General features: G+C 51.5%; 2 protein-coding genes across 8 annotated transcripts; both read right to left on the bottom strand.

The window, feature by feature from the left end:
* Positions 1 to 2: 2 nt before the first annotated feature.
* Atat1 (alpha tubulin acetyltransferase 1) lies at positions 3 to 13,657 on the bottom strand. 6 transcript variants are annotated; one of them, XM_075979334.1, is made up of 13 exons: positions 13,173 to 13,657; positions 12,719 to 12,779; positions 12,548 to 12,639; positions 12,371 to 12,431; positions 12,144 to 12,257; positions 11,928 to 12,029; positions 6,071 to 6,116; positions 5,888 to 5,956; positions 3,723 to 3,794; positions 3,297 to 3,540; positions 794 to 873; positions 665 to 707; positions 3 to 367 (listed from the first exon to the last, which is right to left on the bottom strand). In XM_075979334.1, exons 1-13 carry the CDS (start codon positions 13,418 to 13,420, stop codon positions 184 to 186), a joined length of 1,416 nt encoding a protein of 471 aa, XP_075835449.1. In that variant the 5' UTR covers positions 13,421 to 13,657; the 3' UTR covers positions 3 to 183. The 6 variants fall into 6 exon arrangements, with proteins under 6 accessions (XP_075835449.1, XP_075835451.1, XP_075835450.1 ...); XM_075979336.1 differs by lacking the exon at positions 665 to 707; XM_075979335.1 differs by lacking the exon at positions 5,888 to 5,956.
* A 40-nt stretch (positions 13,658 to 13,697) lies between these two features.
* Positions 13,698 to 19,766, bottom strand: Mrps18b (mitochondrial ribosomal protein S18B). 2 transcript variants are annotated; one of them, XM_075979360.1, is made up of 7 exons: positions 19,637 to 19,766; positions 18,443 to 18,551; positions 18,237 to 18,334; positions 18,052 to 18,120; positions 15,538 to 15,604; positions 14,733 to 14,792; positions 13,698 to 14,196 (listed from the first exon to the last, which is right to left on the bottom strand). In XM_075979360.1, the coding sequence occupies exons 1-7, from the start codon at positions 19,757 to 19,759 to the stop codon at positions 13,907 to 13,909; spliced, it is 816 nt and encodes a 271-aa protein (XP_075835475.1). In that variant the 5' UTR covers positions 19,760 to 19,766; the 3' UTR covers positions 13,698 to 13,906. The 2 variants fall into 2 exon arrangements, with proteins under 2 accessions (XP_075835475.1, XP_075835476.1); XM_075979361.1 differs by lacking the exons at positions 14,733 to 14,792; positions 15,538 to 15,604.
* Between the last annotated feature and the right edge of the window lie 113 nt (positions 19,767 to 19,879).

Raw genomic sequence — 19,879 nt, 5'->3', positions numbered from 1 at the left:
GCTATCGAGATAAAAAATAAATACTTTTATTGCTCTGGTTAAAAATAAGATACAAACGATCTGAAGCTGACAGGCCTGTTGAATGAATGAATGAATGCATCCATTGTGAGGGCCGAGCTTTGGCTGTGTCCTGTAGTGAAGGAGAAATAATACGGACTTGGAGAGAGTGCCAGGAGACTGTGGTCACCAAGGCCTGGTGCTGCGGCGTTCCTGAAGGTTTCGAATGAACCTGGCGTTGATTATGTCCCCACCCGCCATCCACGACTGAGCTGGTGGAGCCCGGACTCTCGGAGCAACTGTGTGCGCAGTAGCTTCCTCCCCAGACCCATCCTGTAACAAGACCTGATCCTCACTGAGCGACCTGGACCTGGTGGGCGGGGAGAGGAGAGCAGGTTAGAGTTGCTAACGGGAGCTACTGTTCTTTCAAGGTCGCAGAGAAGACGTGTTGGGTTGTCAGGTCAGACTGGGACAATTAACAGGTCCAAACTTGAGACCATGGCAGAGGGAAGCACCAAAGCTCAGCCCATGAGGAAGAAGACTTAGTGCGGTGTTAGGTAGAAAGATGCGTGGGAACCGGCACCCGGTTCACAGACTTAGAGGAAGCGAGTGAAGTTAGGCGGTGTCAGAGGTGCTGGCAGCTGTTAGGGGGACGTGTGGACCTCACCTATCCTCTGCTTCCTCTTCCCCCTGCTTCCGTTCTTGGCTGCCTGTGGAAATACCAGGCATCTGGGGAGACTGTAGTAGTGTGTGTGTGGCCCGCATGATTGGAGAATAAGAAGGAGTGCCCACTTACCTGTACCCAGGGATGAGGTATGAATTTCCCCATGGCGGCTGTAGTGGCAGCTCTGAGCTACCAGCCCCTGGGGAGTCCCCCTGTAGAAGAAATGGGAGATGATGGGGAAGAGGCTCAGGAGGAAAGGTGGCATGGAGGGGTTGGAGAGAGGAGGAGCAGCATGGGAACAGAACAACGGGCAGCTGTCACCCAGAAGGATCCTATCTAAGCTTTTCCCAGCAAAGGTAGGGGAGGGCTCATTTTATACCTCACGATTTTCTGACACATCCCTGCTGTCTTGCTTTATTCCAATTGGGGTGATGTGATCCAGTTATGTCATCAAAACACTCATGCATGCAAGAGAAGAGCTTGTTGGACCATGTGACCTGATGTTTGGAAAACATGGTTGCCCTTAGATATAAGAAATCTCAGACCAGGCTGGAGAGATGGCTCAGAGGTTAAGAGCACTGGCTGCTCTTCCAGAGGTCCTGAGTTCAATTCCCAGCAACCACATGGTGGCTCACAACCATCTGTACTGAGATCTGGCACCCTCCTCTGGCGTGTGGGCATACATCGAGGCAGAATGTTGTATACATAATAAATAAATCTTTAAAAATAAAAAAAAGAAATCTCAGACCAGAATAAAAAGGCAGAATCTAGGAGAAAAAGGCTGTCTTTTCACGGGGGTGACAGACTCTGTTGGACTATTATTATTATATTACTATTACTGAGACGGGGTCTCACTGTACAGCCTTGGCTGGACTGGAACCTGCTATGTGGACCAGGCTCCCTCCAAACTCTTATCAAGATCTGTTCGCCAAGAGCTGGGCTTAAAGGCATGTGCCACCATGCCCGGTGCCCTGTGGGGATGGATGTAGGTAGGACTCGTCTGTCTTAAGAGAGCACTGAGGGATTAGTGGGGCAGACATGAGGAGGACTGGCCAGGGGAAGGAGGTAGACGTCGTGGGCGGGGAGAGGACCTAAGGTTCCCAAGTGGATAGCGAGGTCTACATACTTATTGCAACTCTAGGATAGAACCAGCAATAAAGACCGGGCAGGGCAGACTGAGAAGGGGGTGGGTGGGTGGAGGCGGCCCTGAGCTCAGCTGCAGATCTCAGATCTGAAGATGAGAGGAAGAGAGGTAGGGGCCCCAGGAAAGTAGGTGAGGCACAAATGAAACTTAACCGCTTCTCACTGAAAATGTCAATTTAGAAAACAGAAGAATCCACACTTTATTGAGACAACACTGAGAGGGAGAAGAGCCAAGTGGGGAGAGGGAGGTCCTGCTCCCAAGGACTTGAGGGAACACGCGGGGCACCTGATCTACCACGCAGTCAGAGGGCGGGGGAGGGAGGGCAGCAGAAGGGTGATCCCCACGTCATCTCAAGACAGTCTCCCGGGTCTGTTTAGAGGGAGGCAGGGAGGTTAGAGGGGAATCCAGGATCTAATGGATCAGGCTTATCTTCAAAGACACAGCTAAGTGGTCCTGGAGTTTGCTGGGATCTACTGCCAAGAGAGGCTCAGGTTATCTGAAGTAAGTGGTGTTGTCTGTGGGTCTCCTGTAGAGACCCCAAAGCAACACCTGAGACATCTACACGACACTCGGAAAGTAAGAGTTTGGCAATGTTGGGAGGACCCTGCTGGGAAGCCAAGGGGTCCTTGTCCAGGCAGCCTGTCAGCTTGGAGGCTGCCGTCAGCAGACGAATGGACAGGTCTGTTTGGCAGCAGGGTTAGAGCCGCCAGTGGGCACTGTGGAGGGAGTATCCCTGGCAGGGAAGGCCCTTCTTCCTTCCCTGATGGTCTGGAGTCTGACCGTAAGCAGACTGTGCTTCTCTAGGGAGTCAGTAGGAGCAGAGTGGGCTGCCTGTGGGAGAGCATATGCCGGGGTGTGGGGGGTGTCTTCTGCCGTAAGAAAATCTAGAAAGTGTTAGGCTGTTTAGAACCCTGGCAACCCAGCTGTTCAGGGAAGGGGAAGAAAAGAATCCTGATGGAAGAGTGGGTTGCAGGGTTTGGGAAAAGGGCAGCTGTCAGTATCGACTCTCATCAGAGCGGGGAAGGGAGCTGTGGAGGGATGTTATGGATAGGAGGAGGGGAGAGGGAAGGCAGGGAGAGAGAAAAACAGAGATGTCAGAGGCAAAGAAGAAGCTAAGAGGAGACATAAAGGACACACCCACTCCCTGCCTGTCTGGAAGGGCTCTTGGCACAGAGGCCCTGTCCCTGGAACCCAATGGTTCCCAATCTGTGAGACACATGCCTACCCCTGGCAAATGTCAAGCCAAGATTTCCCCAGTTTGAAAGGCTCAAGGCCCCCACCCGATGGATCCTGTCTTCCTGTTCTTTTGATGACCCTCGGAATACCACTCTGGTCCCTGCTCTATATAAACCCCGGCAGACCCGTGTCACAGAAATTTGTGTTTCTGGTAAAGATTGCACTGTTTGACATTCCTGGGGGTTCATCTTATCCTTCACCGTGGCTCCTGACTTTTAGACATCCCGAGGCTCCCAAACTTGCAGGCCCTCTTACCTGGTGCGTCTGCGCTGAGCTGGGCTGCCCCCAGGGTCAGAGGCCAGCAGAAGGCGGGCAGTAGGGTGTGGGGGGCAGAGACGCAGGGAGCGCAGCAGCTCCTGCTCTGGCACAAAGGGTCGGAGGGGACCCCGATCCGGCGAGTTTCCCAGGCTGCTAGAGCGTGGAGGTGGGTGAGCTGGTGGTGTGGCCCGGCGAGGGGCCCTGTTCAAGGGCCAAGGAGGCTCCACAGCCACCTTCAGGACTGGGGAGCGGGTAAGAGAGAGAAGAAAGGGGAGAGTCACAATAATAAACGTCAGTCAGGAGAGGCAGCCGTGGCCTTTAGTTTATTACTGTCTCGGGCTACCTTCCCTTCACCACTCCCAGCTCCTCCCCTGGCCTCCCCGCCGCCAACCCTTCTCCCCACCCCCCTCCCTACCCCCTTACATTCTCTGTCACTGGAGGAGTATGGCTTAATGTCTCCCTCTGCCCTTTTGGGTGGCAGCTTCCGCGCTGGAGCTGGTAGTAGGGACACAAAGAAGTTTTAGGAGATGCACGTTCCACACCTCCTCCCTGCCGCTTCCCCAAGATCCCAAACTTCCGCTCCCCGACACCACAGCTCCTCCTGGGAAAGCCAGAACAGAAGCCGTGCTGTGGCAAAGCCAGCACACCAGAGGGAGTCGGGGAGGAATGCTGGAGCACTTTCGGGGGAGCCAGAAGGAGCAGGCCAAACACGGAGTTTCAGGAGAAAGATCCAGGGGAGGCTGGGGCCTGGGAAACACAGGAGAGGATGGCTGAGGGGAGGTGAGCTCTTACTGTCCGTGGGTGTTGTCAGGCCCCCCTGGGGTTCTGGGGCAGTGGAATAGTCCCAGCTGGGCCAGTGAGGACCCTGGGTCCCTCTAGATGAGATGGACAAAGCCCTTGGTTAATTGGGAATTGTTCTGGGGAGGCGGGGAGAGGAGGTGCAGAACCTCTCCTTTCTGTATGTAAAAGATATGGAGACTGAGGTTTATTAGGTTTTAAAATGGTAATAAAAGAATGTGGCGGCCGTGCCTTTAGTACCTGCGCTGGAAAGGGAGAGGCAGGTCTGACAGGCATGGTGAGTTCCAGAGTGAGGCCCTGCCTCAGAGAACACACCTGTAATCCCAGCATTCAGGAAGAAGAGGCAGGTGGATCTCTGAGTTCTAGGCCACTCTGGTCTACATAGTGAGTTCCAGGATAGTCAGAACTATACAGAGAGATCCTATCTCAACCCCTTTCTCCCCAAAAAGAAGAGAAAAAAATGTGGGCATCTACAAAATGGCTCCAGCAAGCGGGAAATACTATATGGCAAGGGTGGGTTACCTCCCTTTCTTAGGTTCTGCATTACAAACAAGGATGGAGACCCCAAGCAGCTCTCTGTGGGTCTGCATCCATTTCAGATGGAAGCTCAACCTTACTGCCTGCTGGACAGTAGCCTCAGAAACCGTGGCGGGTCATGGACATGATGGGCCTCTGGGAGCCTAGGCTAATACTAACAAGGAGCAATGAGCTGTTCTTTGGGCCACGGTTACTAGGCCAAGGGGAAGGTAACTAGCCACAAGGCTATCCCAGGAAGGAGGCCATTCTGCCTGGGCCATGAAGCACCACACCACTGGTGAGGGCTGTGCCCTCTCCCTGAGGATGTTCTGCAGAGGGAACAGGGGAGGCAGGAGGCAGCCTGTGAGTTTCATGCCAAACAGGCTCGATTTTTATTTATTTATTTAGAGACAGGTTTCTCTGTGTATCCCTGGCTGTCCTGGAACTTTGTAGACCAGACTGGCCTTGAACTCACAGAGATTCACCTGCCTCTGCCTCCCAAGTGCTGGGATAAAAGGCGTACGCCACCTGAATGTTATAAATTTTGAGCTTTCTCTTCTAAAACACATATTAAATCTTTGGACCGTTCACATCACGACACCATGGAACAGAAATCAAAGGACTGTTGGGTTCACTCTCCTGTCCCTCCCTGAAACATTTACAAAGTAATTTGATTTAGGCCTGTTTTGAGGGAGCTGACCTAGAAAAGAGGCTATGCTGGCATCAGTGGTCAGCCAAGGTCTGAAGGGGCTTGCTTCCTGAGAACCCTTGCCAAGAACGGGGCTGGAGTGCGCCTCTCCGAGAACGGGGCTGGGGTGCACCGGACCAAGGACGGGGCTGGGGTGCACGGGACCGAGGATGGGGCTGGGGTGCACCTCGCCGAGGACGAGGCTGGGGTGCGCCTCGCCGAGAACAGGGCTGGGGTGCGCCTCGCCGAGAACAGGGCTGGGGTGCGCCTCGCCGAGAACAGGGCTGGGGTGCGCCGCGCCCAGAACAGGGCTGGGGTGCGCCTCGCCGAGAACAGGGCTGGGGTGCACCTCGCCGAGATCAGTGTAGTTAGTGCATGTGCTTCAGCATTAGCGGGACCTGAGTTCCTTCCAGTTATAAAATGCACGAGCTTCCAGCAGGGCTCAGGCAAATAGAGGGGACAGCTGGGTACGCGGGTGGCTTTAGGGTATTCTGAATTGCAGCAGATAGCACCGCGCACGCAGGAACCTCTTGAAAAAACGAGACCTCACTGCCCTTTAATTCCACCCAGTCCACGCAGGCTTTACCAGCGGGTGTGGCATCGACCTCAGCAGCACGAGAGTGTCGAGTTGCCCTCAGAGAGGCAGTGGGGGGCCCTGTGAGGAAGGAAGAGGGGGTGGCCCTCAGTGGGGGGCCAGTGGGACCAAGAGCCCACCTCTTTCCTTTCCCTCTCCCCAACTTGTAGACGAACGCAAGGTAAGGAGACTTACGATGCTGGTGGGCAAAGAAGCCTTCAAAGATCACGAAGTTGTTCACCTGGAAGACGAAGCAAACAAAGCCTCAGCACACAGTGGGTCAGGACGGCCACAGGGGTGCATGCTTGCCCACCATGGGGCCCTGGCATCAAGCCTCAGTCCACATACACTGGGTACTGTGGCACATGCCTGCTATGCTAGCCCTTGGAAAAGAAAGTAGGAAGGTCAAGTTCAAGGTTAGCCTCAGCTACACAGAGAGCTGGAGGCCAGCCTGGGCTACATGAGACACTGCCCCAGGAAACAAAAACAAAGGGCTGGAGAGATGGTTCAGTGGTTAAGGGCACTTGCTGCCCTTGCAGAAGACTGGTTTATTTCCTAGCACCCACCATGGCAGCTCACAACCATCTCTAACTCCAGTCCTAGCCCTTCCAATGCTATTTCTGACCTCTTCCGTGTTTACCAGGCACACCTGTACTGCACATATATTCATGCAGGCAAGATATTCGTACACATAATAAAATAAATCTAGCCAGGCAGTGGCATCACATGGTTTTAATGCCAGCACTACAGAGTCTGGTCTACAGAGTAAGTTCCAGGACAGCCAGGACTACAGAGAGAAACCCTATGTCAAAAAAACAAATGAACAGGGGCTGGAGAGATGGCTCAGAGGTTAGGAGCACTGACTATTCTTCCAGAGGTCCTGAGTTCAATTCCCAGCACCCACATGGTGGCTTACAACCATCTTTAATGAGATCTGGTGCCCTCTTCTGGCCAGCAAGCATACAGTCAGACAGAATGTTGTATACATAATAAATAAATAAATCTTAAAAAGAACCCAAATGAACAAAAACATATCTATTTTAAATATTTTTTAGAGAGAAAAACAGCTGGGCATGGTGGTGCACGCCTTTAATCCCAGCACTCGGAAGGCAGAGGCAGGTGGATCTCTGTGAGTTCGAGGCCAGCCAGGTCTAAGTTCGAGGCCAGCCAGGTCTACAGAGTGAGTTCCAGGACAGGCAGGGCTGTTACACAGGGAAACCTTGTCTCAAAAATCCAAACACGCTGGGTAGTGGTGGTGCATGCCTTTAATCCCAGTACTCAGTAGGTAGAGGCAGGCAGATCTCTGTGATTCCAAGGCTAGCCTTGGGTACATAGCAAGTTCTAGGACAGCTGGGGCTGTTACACAGAGAAAACTTGTCTCAAAAAAGCAAAACAGGCCGGGCTGTGGTGTCTCACACCTTTAATCCCAGCACTCGGGAAGCAGAGGCAGGCAGATCTCATTGAGTTTGAGGTCAGCCTTATCTACAGAGTGAGTTCCAGGACTGGCTCCATGGCTACTCAGAAACCCTGTAGAAGAAAGAAGACGAAGAAAGAAGAAGAAGGAGGAGGAGGAGGAGGAGAAGGAGAAGAAGAAGAATTAGAAGAAGAAGCAGCAGAAGCAGTGGCACAGAACAGTTGTCAATCAACAGAATAGAATCAAAGGTGAAGGAATAAACTTACATGTCCATGGTCATGTGATTTTCAACAAAGATGCCAAGATCACTCATTCAACAGGGAATAAACCAAAGTTTCTTTAACAAATGGTTCTTGGAAAAACGAAAATCCCCAAGAATCATGATCATAGCACAGACACAGAGTAAATGAAGGGGCAGCGGAGACACTGGTCTGCTGGGCCCTTTCATTCCCAGCATCCACATGGCGGCTCACAACCATCTGTGTTCCAGGGGATGCAATGTCCTATTCCCACCTCTGCAGACACTGCATGCACACAGCACATCTACATACATGCAGGTACTCATACCTACAAATAAATCTTAGCCAGAGCTCACAGGATAGAGGACATCTCTTGACATACAAGCTAGCCGCTCCACTTGCTTGTGGAAACAGCATATGTATAGCTCTGGCCTGTTCTGGAACTTGCTCTGTAAACCAGGCTGGCCTCGAACTCACAGAGATATGTCTGCCTCTGACACCCAAGTGCCGAGACTAAAGGCGTGCGTCACCACCGCCTGGCTTTGATTTTGCTTTTCACACAGTAGAAACCAAAGCCTTTACAGTGACCCGTGTGGGCCTCAAGTGTGCTCCCTTCCTTTCACCTCGGCTCTCATCATTTGCATTCCTTTTATAGCACCGACCTGGGCATATTCTCACTGTACAGCTGTACCACACCGACCTGGGCATATTCTCACTGCACAGCCGTACCACACTGACCTGGGCATATTCCCACTGCACAGTGCATATTCTCACTGCACAGCCTTACCGCACCGACCTGGGCATATTCTCACTGCATAGCCTTACCGCACCGACCTGGGCATATTCTCACAGCACAGCCGTACCACACCGACCTGGGCATATTCTCACTGCACGGCCGTACCACACCGACCTGGGCATATTCCCACTGCACAACAGTACTGCACTGACCTGGGCATATTCCCACTGCACAACAGTACTGCACTGACCTGGGCATATTCTCACTGCACAGCCGTACTGCACTGACCTGGGCATATTCTCACTGCACGGCCGTACTGCACTGACCTGGGCATATTCTCACTGCACGGCCGTACTGCACCGACCTGGGCATATTCTCACAGCACAGCCGTACCGCACCGACCTGGGCATATTCTCACTGCACGGCCGTACCACACCGACCTGGGCATATTCTCACAGCACAGCCGTACCACACCGACCTGGGCATATTCCCACTGCACGGCTGTACCGCACCAACCTGGGCATATTCTCACAGCACAGCCGTACTGCACTGACCTGGGCATATTCTCACAGCACGGCCGTACCACACCGACCTGGGCATATTCCCACAGCGCAGCCGTACCACACCAACCTGGGCATATTCTCATTGCGCAGCCTTAGTACTGGCCACTACCTCTCTGGGACACTGGGCCTCACACACTTTCTTCACGCTGTTGCACAAATGAAGGAGCTTCTCAGTGACAGTGTCCTCCCGTATCTCACTCACCCGCACCAACAGTGGTGTCATTTTCTCACAGCACTTACCCTTACCTACAGTAAAGACTTTCAAGGAAGTCCTGGACCTCACTCTGTAGACCAGGCTGGCCCTGAACTCACAGATCCGAGTGCTGGGGTTAAAGGCAGGCACCACCTTACCTGGCCCTAGAATACACTATGTTTGTCTGGCTCCACATTTAGGAAGCAGGTTCTTCTGATGGTTAAGGACTCCTAGTGCCCACAGCAGTGAGCGCGTTAGTCACCCGTCTCTAACTCATAGTCACTCCCGTGATAAACAAGCTCCCCGCAGAGCTGGGATGTCTGTTTTCTGTGTTGTCCATAAATACTGACTAAATGAGAACACAAGCTGCTTCAGTCTGGGGATGAAAATGAAGTGAACAACATGTCCAGGTGTGGTGGAGAACCCAGCCTGATTTACCTAGGTAGCTCCAGGACTGTCAGAGCTACACAGAGAGACCCTGTTTCAAAAAAGCAACAACAGGAAGGGAGGAAGGGAGGGAGCCTGATCAAGGATAACAGGCCATGAAGTGGCTCAGAGAGTAAGAACCCTGACTGCTCTTGCAAAGGACCCAGTTTAGGTTCTCAGCACGCTGGCCTCAATGGTTCCCACTCACCACACACATATTCTCACGCAGGCACACTCACATACACACAGATATAAATAAAGAATGGATAATCTTAAAAAAGAATAAAAATAACCAGTGAATACATATAAATGTGGGTAAGTGCTATTGGCAGGATGAATTCCCACAAGTGTGGTGATCCAGCAGTTAGGAGTTTGGAGCAGGAGAATTACTGTGAGTGTAAGGCCATCCCGGGCTACACTGGGAGTTTCAGGTCAGCTGAGTTGCAGAATGACAACCTGTCTAAAAACAGACGAGCAAAAGTTCCCTGAGGCAGAGGTAGGCAGATCTCTGAGTTCCAGCCAACCAGCACTACACTACATAATGAGACGCTTGCAAACACGAGCCTGTCGAAACAACAACCAGCTGTGCATGTGGCGCCCATTTCATCCCGCACTCTGAGCTGACACGGGCGGATCTCTGTGAATTTGAAGTCAGCCTGTTCTTCTAGTGAGTTCTAGGACAGTCAGAGCTATATATAGAGAGAGACCCCCCCATCTCAAACAAACAAACAAAACACAGGAAAAGAAAAAAGACAAGAAGACAGGATGGGGCTAGAGTGGCTCAGTCATTAAGAGCACTGCCTGCTGTTCCAGAGGTCTTGAGTTCAATTCCCAGCAACCACATAGTGGCTCACAACCATATGTAGTAACATCTGGTGCCCTCTTCTGGCCTGCAGAACACTGTATAAATAATGAATAAATAAATCTTTAAAAAAAATTCTTTAGGGGGGGAGAAAAAAAAAAGGAAAAAAAAATTCTTTAAAAGACAGGATGAATGTTTCCAGAACATGTGGCAGCGTGAGAAGAAAAGATTTAATTGTAAAAATAAATCACACTGGGCTATGTGACATAATCCTAACTCTCAGGAGGCTGAGGCAGGAGGATCATCAGTTTGAGGTGGGCAGGCTAAAGGAGGGGTTATGCAGCAAGTCTCTTTCAGAAATAAAACAGCTGGGTATCAAGGTGTACCTGTTATCCCCATAACTCAGGAGGTGGAGATAGAGAGTCACCCCAAGTTCAAGGCTAGCCTTAGCTACACAGTGAGATCCTGTTCCAAAAATCTGTGGCACCCTGGACACAAGTACAAATAAACAAGACTAAAGGGCTTCAGCAGATCGTGTGTGTGTGTATACATGTACACGTAACAACTATAAAGAGGAGATAATGTGGGAACATGGGAGAAGCTGAAGGGGTAGCAGTGCTATAGATACAAGAGTATGAAGTTCTCAAAGAAAAATTAGCTGAGGTGGTGGCACACCCCTTTAATCCCAGCACTCTGGAGATAGAAGTAGGCAGATCATTGTGTGTTCCAGGCCAGCCTGGTGTACAAGGTGAGTTCCAGGACAGCCAGAGTAACCCAGTGCAAACTTACTTGAAAAAGTAAAAGTCAGCGGCTGGAGAGCTGGCTCAGCTGTTTTCAGTGCTTGTTGCTCTCACAGAGGACTAAGGTTCAGTCCCCAGCACATGGTGGCTCACAGCCATCTGTAACTCCAGTTCCAATGGTTCTGACCTCTCCCGACCTCTGTGTGCACAGGTACGGACATGATGCACACATACACATGCGGGTAGAACATTCACACACACACAATGACGTAAGCCTAACAGAACAACCCAAGGTAGGACTGGCCAGATGTCTCAAGTTCAGTTCTCAGGACCCACGTGGCAGAAGGTGAAAACTGGTTCTCATGTCTTTCATCTCTACACATGAACAGAATTGCACGGTAAGAAAATAAAATGGAGCCTGGAGGTGGTGGCACACGCCTTTAATCCCAGCACTCGGGAGGCAGAGGCAGCGGATCTCTGTGAGTTCGAGGCCAGCCTTGTGTACATAGGGAGTTTCAGGACAGGCTCCAAAGCTACAGAAAAACCCTGTCTCAAGAAGAAAAAGAAAGAGTGGGGGAGGGGGAAGGAAGGCAGGCAGGAAGGAAGGAAATGTAGATCCCCTAAAAAAGGGGAGCAGAGGGCTGGAGAGATGGCTCAGAGGTTAAGAGCACTGACTGCTCTTCCAGAGATCCTGAGTTCAATTCCCAGCAACCACATGGTGGCTCACAGCCATCTATAATGAGATCTGGTGCCCTCTTCTGGCATGCAAGCATACATGGAAGGAATGTTGTATACATAATAAATAAATATTTAAAAAAAATAAAACTAAAAAGAGGGGCAGAGATGCAGTTCAGCAGCAGAGCACCAAGTATAGCCCGCCCAAGGTTCTAGCTTTGCTCCCAGCACCACGAGGTGCTGCCTCTGTGTGGAGCCTCTAACCTGTGGGACTGTGGTTTCCAGGTTGTAGTGCTTGTTCAGGAACTTGAGCAGCTTTGGTGACGGTCGATCGATGGCCAGCTGGTGTGGTTCAACTCGCTCTTTCTGCAGGAAACCGGAGACTTGGGGGCAGGGGGGTTGAGGGGGAATTGGGAGCCTGGCAAGGGAACACGAGGGAAATGGGCCCCTGTGGGGCAGGCTGCAGGGCCTGGCTGGTACCTGTAACATGTACTGAAAGAGCTCTCGCCCGTGACCGTGCCGTTGCACTGACTCATGGATGTAAAAGTCCAGAATGCAAAGCGGTTCCACCTCGTTGTGCGCTTCACGGTCATCCTATGGCGCCGAGAACAAACGCGTCTTCTTAGGAGCCAGGCCTCTTTGTTACCCACCCCACCCCATCCTCCTCCACCAAAGCTTACAAATGCCCAGTTTGCAGCAACACTCACCAGTACAAAGAGTTTCTTGTATCCAACTTTGAGGAAACCAATGATGGCTCCTTTCCCTGCCCTGTGGGACGGGGAGAAGAATGAACGGGCAGTAGCAACTGTCTGGGACAGACAGTAAAGAAAGGAGGACAGCGAGGGATAAGGGGTTGATTCAGGTGGACGAACACTAGAACTCACGGTCGGGCGGAAATATCCTTCAGTATATAGACAACATGGCGGTTACTCTGCATCCTAGAGGCGCTGGTGATGGGTGCAGGGAGATGCTGGGCCTGCAGACATGAAGACACACTCTCTACCGGCCCCTTATTTGCCACCCAGTTTCCCTTTACTCCTGGAGGTGCCCCATACCTTGGCAGAGGCCTTGCCCAGTTCGTCTATAATAGTCATGATTTGCTGCTGCAGATCCACACTAGAGAGAGAGGGGGCCGGTCAGCTATGCGCCTGGGTCACAGGGCCTGAGGAGTCACTCCTGGCAGCCTCCATGGGCTCTCTGCCTTTGCCTGAACTCGACCTCCCCTTCCACCTCCCCTCCAGGCAGATCCCAAACTGTCAAGATTATTGTGGGGCAGTGGGAAAGGTGGGTCGCCCATAGCCTCAAGGTGAGACCACATAGGGCCAAGGGGTGAAAGGCTACGGATGCTGGCCGATTAATCCAGCAAGGTTCAGGGTCAAAGGTCACCAAAAACCAAGCTGTGAATGCAGAAAGAATGGCCAGGAGTCAGTGAGAAGGGGGCGTGGTGCCTTGACCAGGTTTGGAAAGGAACCGGGACAGAAGGGCCACGGGGCGGGTTTGAAATGTCACCGGGCCGGCGTTGTGGTTCCGGGTCGGCGGGCCGGAGGCCGCAGGTGCTGGTCCAGCACGGTGATCCGCTCCGGGAACAGCGCATCCACATCGAACGGGAACTCCATGGCCCATTGTGCGGGACCGGACACGCCCCACACAACGTCACTTCCGCTACCAGGAGCGCACACCCTGTCTTTATTTCCAGGACCCGCCTCCAAGGATCGTCCCGCCCCCACAGCGGGGTCCAGCAGCCTAGAAGACCCCATTTGTCTGGCCAAACTGGTGGTCTCCGAGCAACAGGACTCCTCTTGTCGGTCTGTGCCCCTGTAGAAGCCAGGGCAACCAAGCAGATTTCACCGGGACTGGACCTCGGAGAACAGCTAAGGGGACCCACAAGACAGGATCGTCTTCATGCACCCTTTCCTTGCTGGAGTTGCAGGCAGGGTGAGTTTGGCCAAACACACTCCCACCGCACAGCAGCCAGCACCCCAACTCATACACTTCACCCCCATGCTCTGAAAAGTCAGCCCAACGGAAGCCAGGGACAGAAGAGTCAGCTTTATTGTAGAAACGCTGGGCCAGCAGGTTTAAAATAGGAACAGACTTTCAAGTGCACACCAGTCCAGACTCCCGTTCATATCAGAACCCCTCTCCAATTTCTCACGTGTTTGTCCTCTGCAGCAGTCACTTCCTTAGGGTCTCAGACACATGCCATCACAGAACCCAGACACTATCCCTCCCGGCCCATAAGCCTAAGCACTCTGGGAGCCTGTCTGCTCGGCGGAGGTTTCTGCTGCGGGTGCAGCGGGCACCTGTGGCATCGACTCAGGTGGGGGGCCACTTTCTTCTAGGAGGTTTCCTTGATAGAGCCGGCGAAGGCGGGACAGTTCTCTCTCTGGTGGCTGTTGCCAGCTGTACCACGGGTACCAAGGCTCGCCGGACAACAATGTGGGGGCTGGCGGAGTAACACTGACAGCTCCATGAACAGTTCGGAAGTCACCATCTCGGGGCTCAACCTGGGGAATGTAGTAACTGAGGAGACCTAAGGAATTAAAGGAAATAAGGGAGGATGAAGAAGGGGAATTCAGATCCTGGGACAAGAGAAAGGCACCAGGATGGAGGGACCAACTAAAAAAGTACCAGGCACATTTCAGGCCAACCACTGCACAACCAGTGGAGAAGGAGACAACAGCGCTGCCCGGGCCCCTGCAAAGCTACGTTCAGTCTCTGTACACGCTGCTCACTCATCTGTGCAAAGGTGCTGTGTGTCAGCCAGGTCAGAAGACGACAGAATTGAGAACAAAGAACTCAAGACTGTCAGGATTCAGGATACACAGCGTAGAGCCACCAAAAAAACCATTGCTTCCTCTGTGTCACATGGAGTCGGTCCTAGGAAACACTGCTTCCTCCGTGTGAGATGTAGCAGGTCCTAGGAGCCAGCAATCTGCAGCTGGGACTCCAGGCTCCAGCACCACACCCAATTCAGAAGAAACTCCAGGAGTCGGGGGAGCACATAAGCGCCTTCCAGCCCAGTCACTGCTACACCTGAGAAGACCTTCCCCCCTTGCTCTCACTTACCACACTCCCTGGCTTTCTGGATGGCCTGGGTCAACTTCTTGTGCTGCTTCATACAGACCCCTAGAGACATCAGAGTTAGCAAAAGTCTTCTATACAGAGACAGTTAGCTGACTGTGGAGGAGCTGGCTTTAAATGACTCCTGACCTTCCTGCACAGCTAGTTTCCCATCGGCCTCATCTGTAGCTGCCTGAAAAGACGAGCTCAGATGACCAGCCCTATAGAGATGTCACCGAGTGAGAAAGCCTGCAGACAGGCCAGATGATGATTCAATGGACAAGCGGCTAAAGGCTTCCTTGGACAGTCCACAGAGAAAGATCCCATAAGGGAAGAAGTGATTTCAAACCAGGGAGTGCGGTCAGAGTAGCAATGATCAGCCTATCTCCTCTCCATTCTGGAGACTGATAGTAAAATCTTCCTCACAAAGGACCTAATTCCGGGGCCATGTTCTCCCATAAACAGTGAGCTCAGATTATTCTTGTCCTTCCTTCTCTATGATATGTGACATTCAACTTGGCTTGGAAGCAGCTATGGACTACATGAGAAACTGGACATGGCCACAGGCCAAGGGTTATCTGTTTTCTGTCTGGCTGTCTTGGAATGCACACTAAGTGGACCAGGCTGCCTCTGCCTCCACCGTCCCAGGGCTGGGCTCACCTGAGTCTTTTGAGCACACATAACTATTCCAGCCTAATGAGTATCCTCATTAGTACAATCTCCAAAAGCTGCAACCACACTTCTGTGCGCTACATATACGAGCTACCGCACACCTACCACCCAACAACATAAACAGGAGAGCCAAGCTAACCTGTATACGGGGCGTGGAAGATGATTCCCGTGTGGGCACAAACGAACTGTTCCAAGAGTTTCACATTCTGCAGGGGAGAGATGGACAGACACGTGGTCTGGAGGCTGCGTGCAGACACCTCACACACCTACAGTTGCTACATCCCAGCACTTAGGAGCAGAGCAAAGTGGCTCTCTGAGAGTTGAGGCCAGCCCCATAGCTGCCCTGTGTGTCTCTTGATGCTTCCTTCAGTTTTAGCCTCATCAATTCATTTCACATAAAAGCTGACATTCTGGCACTCAGGTATGGAGAAGCATGCTTCAAAATGTACACCTTTGGGTAAAAAATTGGGGACAGTCATCAACAGAAACAATAAGACGGGTATGTAATGAGTAAGCAATACAATAGCATGCCGAATATAGTGCATAAAATACAGCATGTAGCTAGGATCAATTTAACAATTCTAATTGCATAAAACCAGGCAAACCAATCACAGGAGGTGAGCAGAGAAGAAGCAGACACACCTACCAGCATGCCCAGCCTAATCCCTGCCTCCTTTTCCTAACCTCCTGCATACAAGAGACTGGGAAGCATCCTCTGTGATGCTCTGGAAGGACATGAACCTCATCAACAGACATCCAGGATCCCCAGCATCCTCAATGCGCAGTCATTGCTTTGGCTCCCATGAGCACCTATATGGTGGTGGCGCACGCCTTTATAATCTCAGCACTCAGGAGGCAGAGGCAGGCGATCTCTGAGTTTCAGGCCAGCCTGGTCTACAGAGTGAGTTCCAGGACAGTCTCCAGAGCTATGCAGAGAAACCCTGTCTTGAAAAACAAAACAGGGCAGTGGTGCATGCCTTTAATCCCAGTACTTGGGAGGCAGAGGCAGGCGGATCTTTGTGAGTTCGAGGCCAGCCTGGTCTACAGGGAGAGTTCCAGGACAGACTCCAAAGCTACAGAGAAACCCTGTTTTAAAAAACCAACCAACCAAAAACACCAGGCCTTATCATTTTGAAGTGGGGAGGGGAGAGGAAATCTCCTCTCGCCTGTGCTCTAGCCCTAGGCCCCAGCATCTCACACGGGAGGCCAAGCAAACAGCTAAGCAAGGAGACAACCCGAGAACTCAGCCTGCTGAGCCAGGAGGACAGTGAGCTGAGCTCAGCTTGGGCCATATAAACAGACCCTTTCTCAAAAGACGAAAACGGAGGAACGTTCCTCACCCCCTCTGCCCCCAAAGAGGGCAATATATCTGTTAATAACTGTAGTAGGTAGATAGATAGGGCACTTTCCCTTGAACCCCTCCTGACTTTGGAAGTTTTTTTCAAGTTAAGTTCTTTCCCTTAAAATAACAAGTTGACCTCTGAGCTAGGTGTGGCATCATCACACACTAGCACACACCCTTACTCAGAGCCCTTAGGAAGGCAGGAGGACCAGGAGTTTAGCTGTGGGGCTGGAGATGCCTTTGTGGTTAATAGCACTGACTGCTCTTCCAGAGGACGCGGGTTCAAATCCCAGCACCCACATGGCAACTCGCAATTGTCTGTACCTAGAGTTCTAAGAAATCTAACACCTTCATGCAGATATGGATGTAGGCAAAACACCAAGATACATAAAATTAAAGAAAATCTTTTTAAAAAAATTAGCTACATAGCTAACAAGTCCGAGGCCACTTGGGATACTTAGACCTTGTCTCATCCTTAGAAGTCATTTTTGTAACTGGTGTGGTAGGGGATGACAGAGCCTGAACTTGGAACTCATACTTCTGCTTTAGTCTTGCCAGTGTGGGATCACAGACATATGCTAACCAAATCTGCTTTCAAATACGTGTCTTTCTGTTTGTTTTCTAAGACTGGTTTTTCTATGTAGCCCAGCCTGTTCTCAAACTCAGAAAAATCTGCTGGCCTCTGCCTCCTTAGTGCTGGGATTAAAAGCCTGCATCATTGAGTCCAGCTCAAATGTGTGTGTTTTTTTGTTTTGTTTTGAGAAAGAGTTTCTCTTTAGCTTTGGAGCTTGTCCTGGAACTAGTTCTGTAAACCAGGCTGACCACGAACTCACAGATCACAGAGATCTGCCTACTTCTGCCTCCCTAGTGCTGGGATTAAAGGAGTGCGCCACCATCTACCGGCAAATGTGTTCTTTTCTTTTTCTGAATTTTTTCGAGACAGGGTTTCTTCGTAGCTTTTTTGGTTCCTGTCCTGGAACTAGCTCTTGTAGACCAGGCTGGCCTTGAACTCAGAGATCTGCCTGCCTCTGTCTCCTGAGTGCTGGGATTAAAGGGGGGTGCCACCACCGCCCAGCTCAAATGTGTTTTTCTTACTCGGAATTTAGACTATGAATTTTAAGAGAGTGAACTAAATCCTCGTAAGGAACTCCACAGCAGAGCGTGAAAGCCTGTAAAGAGGGGTGTTTTTACAATGGCAGCGTTGGGACTGTGAGCATACAGGTACAAAAACACGGGAGACACATCCCGATAATTTCCTTAGCACTACAGAGAGGATCCAAGTCTCAATTCTGGATAAAAGATTCTGCTTACCCTAAAGTCAACATGCAACTTGTGATCGCGGCAGATGGGGCAAGGGTTCCCAGCAACTTTATTTTTACGCTGTAGAAAAGAAACTGGAGTTAAAAACACAAAACATAGTCACAGAAAGGACCGATGTCACCCACCCTATGGCCTCCTTGTCACATCCCACCACCATGAAAACCTTAAAATCTTACAATGCATGTCTTTCGGGTCCGCTGTGGCGGTATACCACCTTTGTGGTTGCGGCGGTAGTCAGCCCACACAGGTCGAGAACCGTAGCGGTCCTGGTATTCTGAAATAGAGACCATATGAATTTATTCATTCATGCAGGTGGTATGGATCTTCCCTAGCCAGTTACTCCAGGCCCCACTTTTTCTCGCTTCCCCCCAATCTGGGGTACCTTCTGATTCCAGGTATTTCCAAGGCTCATTCTCATAAGGGGACACAGGAAGTGAGGATGGAGAACCTTCTTCCGGAGGATCTTTAGTGCAAAGTGCCCGGAGGGGAACCTATAAAGGGAGTCACATGAGAGGGTGAGTTAAGAAAAGGATATCACTATTTAGTTTATTATTCTTCGGGGAGGAGGGATATGTGTCCAAAACATCAGAATAACTCATCAGAAAGAGACACGACTGGAGCATTTCTTCTGGTGTTAAACTGATACCTCTCTAGCTCCAATGACAAGGCAACCAGATAAAGGAATAATCAGGGTGTTAGGGGGGTGGCAAACAAAGATCTGTGCTTGATGGGCATTAGTTGGATCTGGTGAAGAGAGAAAAGATTGCTAACCTTTCGGAAATAAGATTTATGGAGCGCAGGGGATTCATCAGACAAGGGAGAAAAAGCCAAAGGCACTGTGTTGCCCAGTTTTAGAAAATGCTGCAGGTCAGCATTCCACAGGGCAAAACAAAATCTGAGTGCTAACGCCAGCTTGAACGCTACCAAGCCTGTTATTACTTCGGTTGTGACCTCTGTCACCACTCTTTAGTCCCACTTTAGGGAGTGTCGTCGCGACAAGCCTTCAAGCTATTTCTCCCTGCCCTGCAAGAACCTCCAGGGTGGTGAGTACCTTAGCCTAGAGGGCAACTTCAATCCAGGGAGCAGAATAAACGCTCCTGCAAGCTCTAGTAAGAAAATGATGTGTTAGCAGGTGGGGTAGGGAGTCGTGGATCACGCCTTAATCTGCTGAGTGTAGGCAGAAAGATCAGGAATTCAAGGTCACTTTAAGAGGTCAACCTGTCTACCTGGGCTGAGTGAGAGTTTCCGGAATACCGGGGGATGGGGGGAATTAAAATTAGGATCCTTTGATACGAGGACACTTCCAACAACAAAGTTAGAAATTAGTTGTGCATGTCCAGGAGCAATCCAATCACCTCATCCTTCTGTCTGGTACTTAGGGAAGACGACTTGTAACCCAGGATCTTCCCCTAAGGCTCAGTAGTAGGAAACGCGCGCATTGGGGGACACAGAGGGTGGTGCAGGACGGAGACGTAAACAGACGGGAAGAGCTGTGCGCCTTGAATCCTCGCCGCGGGGCGAAGGCGGAAACGCGCAGACAGCGTGGGGATGCGGAGAAAGCCCTCCGAGGGGTTACCTGCACGCCATAGGAACTTCGCAAGAGGCTAGGCAACAGCCTCAGCAGCGTGCGCGGCACGGAGGCAGCCATCTTGACGCACGGCCGGCGTACGGCCGGCCCGAAGGCGGAGCGACTGCGCATGTGCGGGGCCTGGCTAGGGCGGGGCCGAGGCGGAGGCTCGCAATGCGGAAGCCGGTGCTCACGTGCGTCAGGACGGAAGCGTCGGAGGGCGGGGCCGGCAGAGGAGCCACGCGACTTTGA

Source organism: Microtus pennsylvanicus, chromosome 7 (assembly GCF_037038515.1).
Source record: "Microtus pennsylvanicus isolate mMicPen1 chromosome 7, mMicPen1.hap1, whole genome shotgun sequence".
Classification (NCBI taxonomy): domain Eukaryota; kingdom Metazoa; phylum Chordata; class Mammalia; order Rodentia; family Cricetidae; genus Microtus; species Microtus pennsylvanicus.
This window is presented reverse-complemented; position numbering and strand designations above follow the sequence as displayed.

Coding starts and splice junctions, on each gene's coding strand:
- Atat1 (XM_075979334.1), bottom strand. CDS start 13,420: ATGGGGTCTTCTAGGCTGCTGGACCCCGCTGTGGGGGCGGGACGATCC. Junction 12,780..13,172: donor GGAACCACAACGCCGGCCCG/GTGACATTTCAA, acceptor CTCTCTCTCTAG/TGTGGATCTGCAGCAGCAAA. Junction 5,957..6,070: donor CTTCTTTGCCCACCAGCATC/GTAAGTCTCCTT, acceptor CCTTCCTCACAG/GGCCCCCCACTGCCTCTCTG.
- Mrps18b (XM_075979360.1), bottom strand. CDS start 19,759: ATGCGCAGTCGCTCCGCCTTCGGGCCGGCCGTACGCCGGCCGTGCGTC. Junction 18,121..18,236: donor GGACCCGAAAGACATGCATT/GTAAGATTTTAA, acceptor TCTTTTCTACAG/CGTAAAAATAAAGTTGCTGG. Junction 14,793..15,537: donor CTTCCACGCCCCGTATACAG/GTTAGCTTGGCT, acceptor TGATGTCTCTAG/GGGTCTGTATGAAGCAGCAC.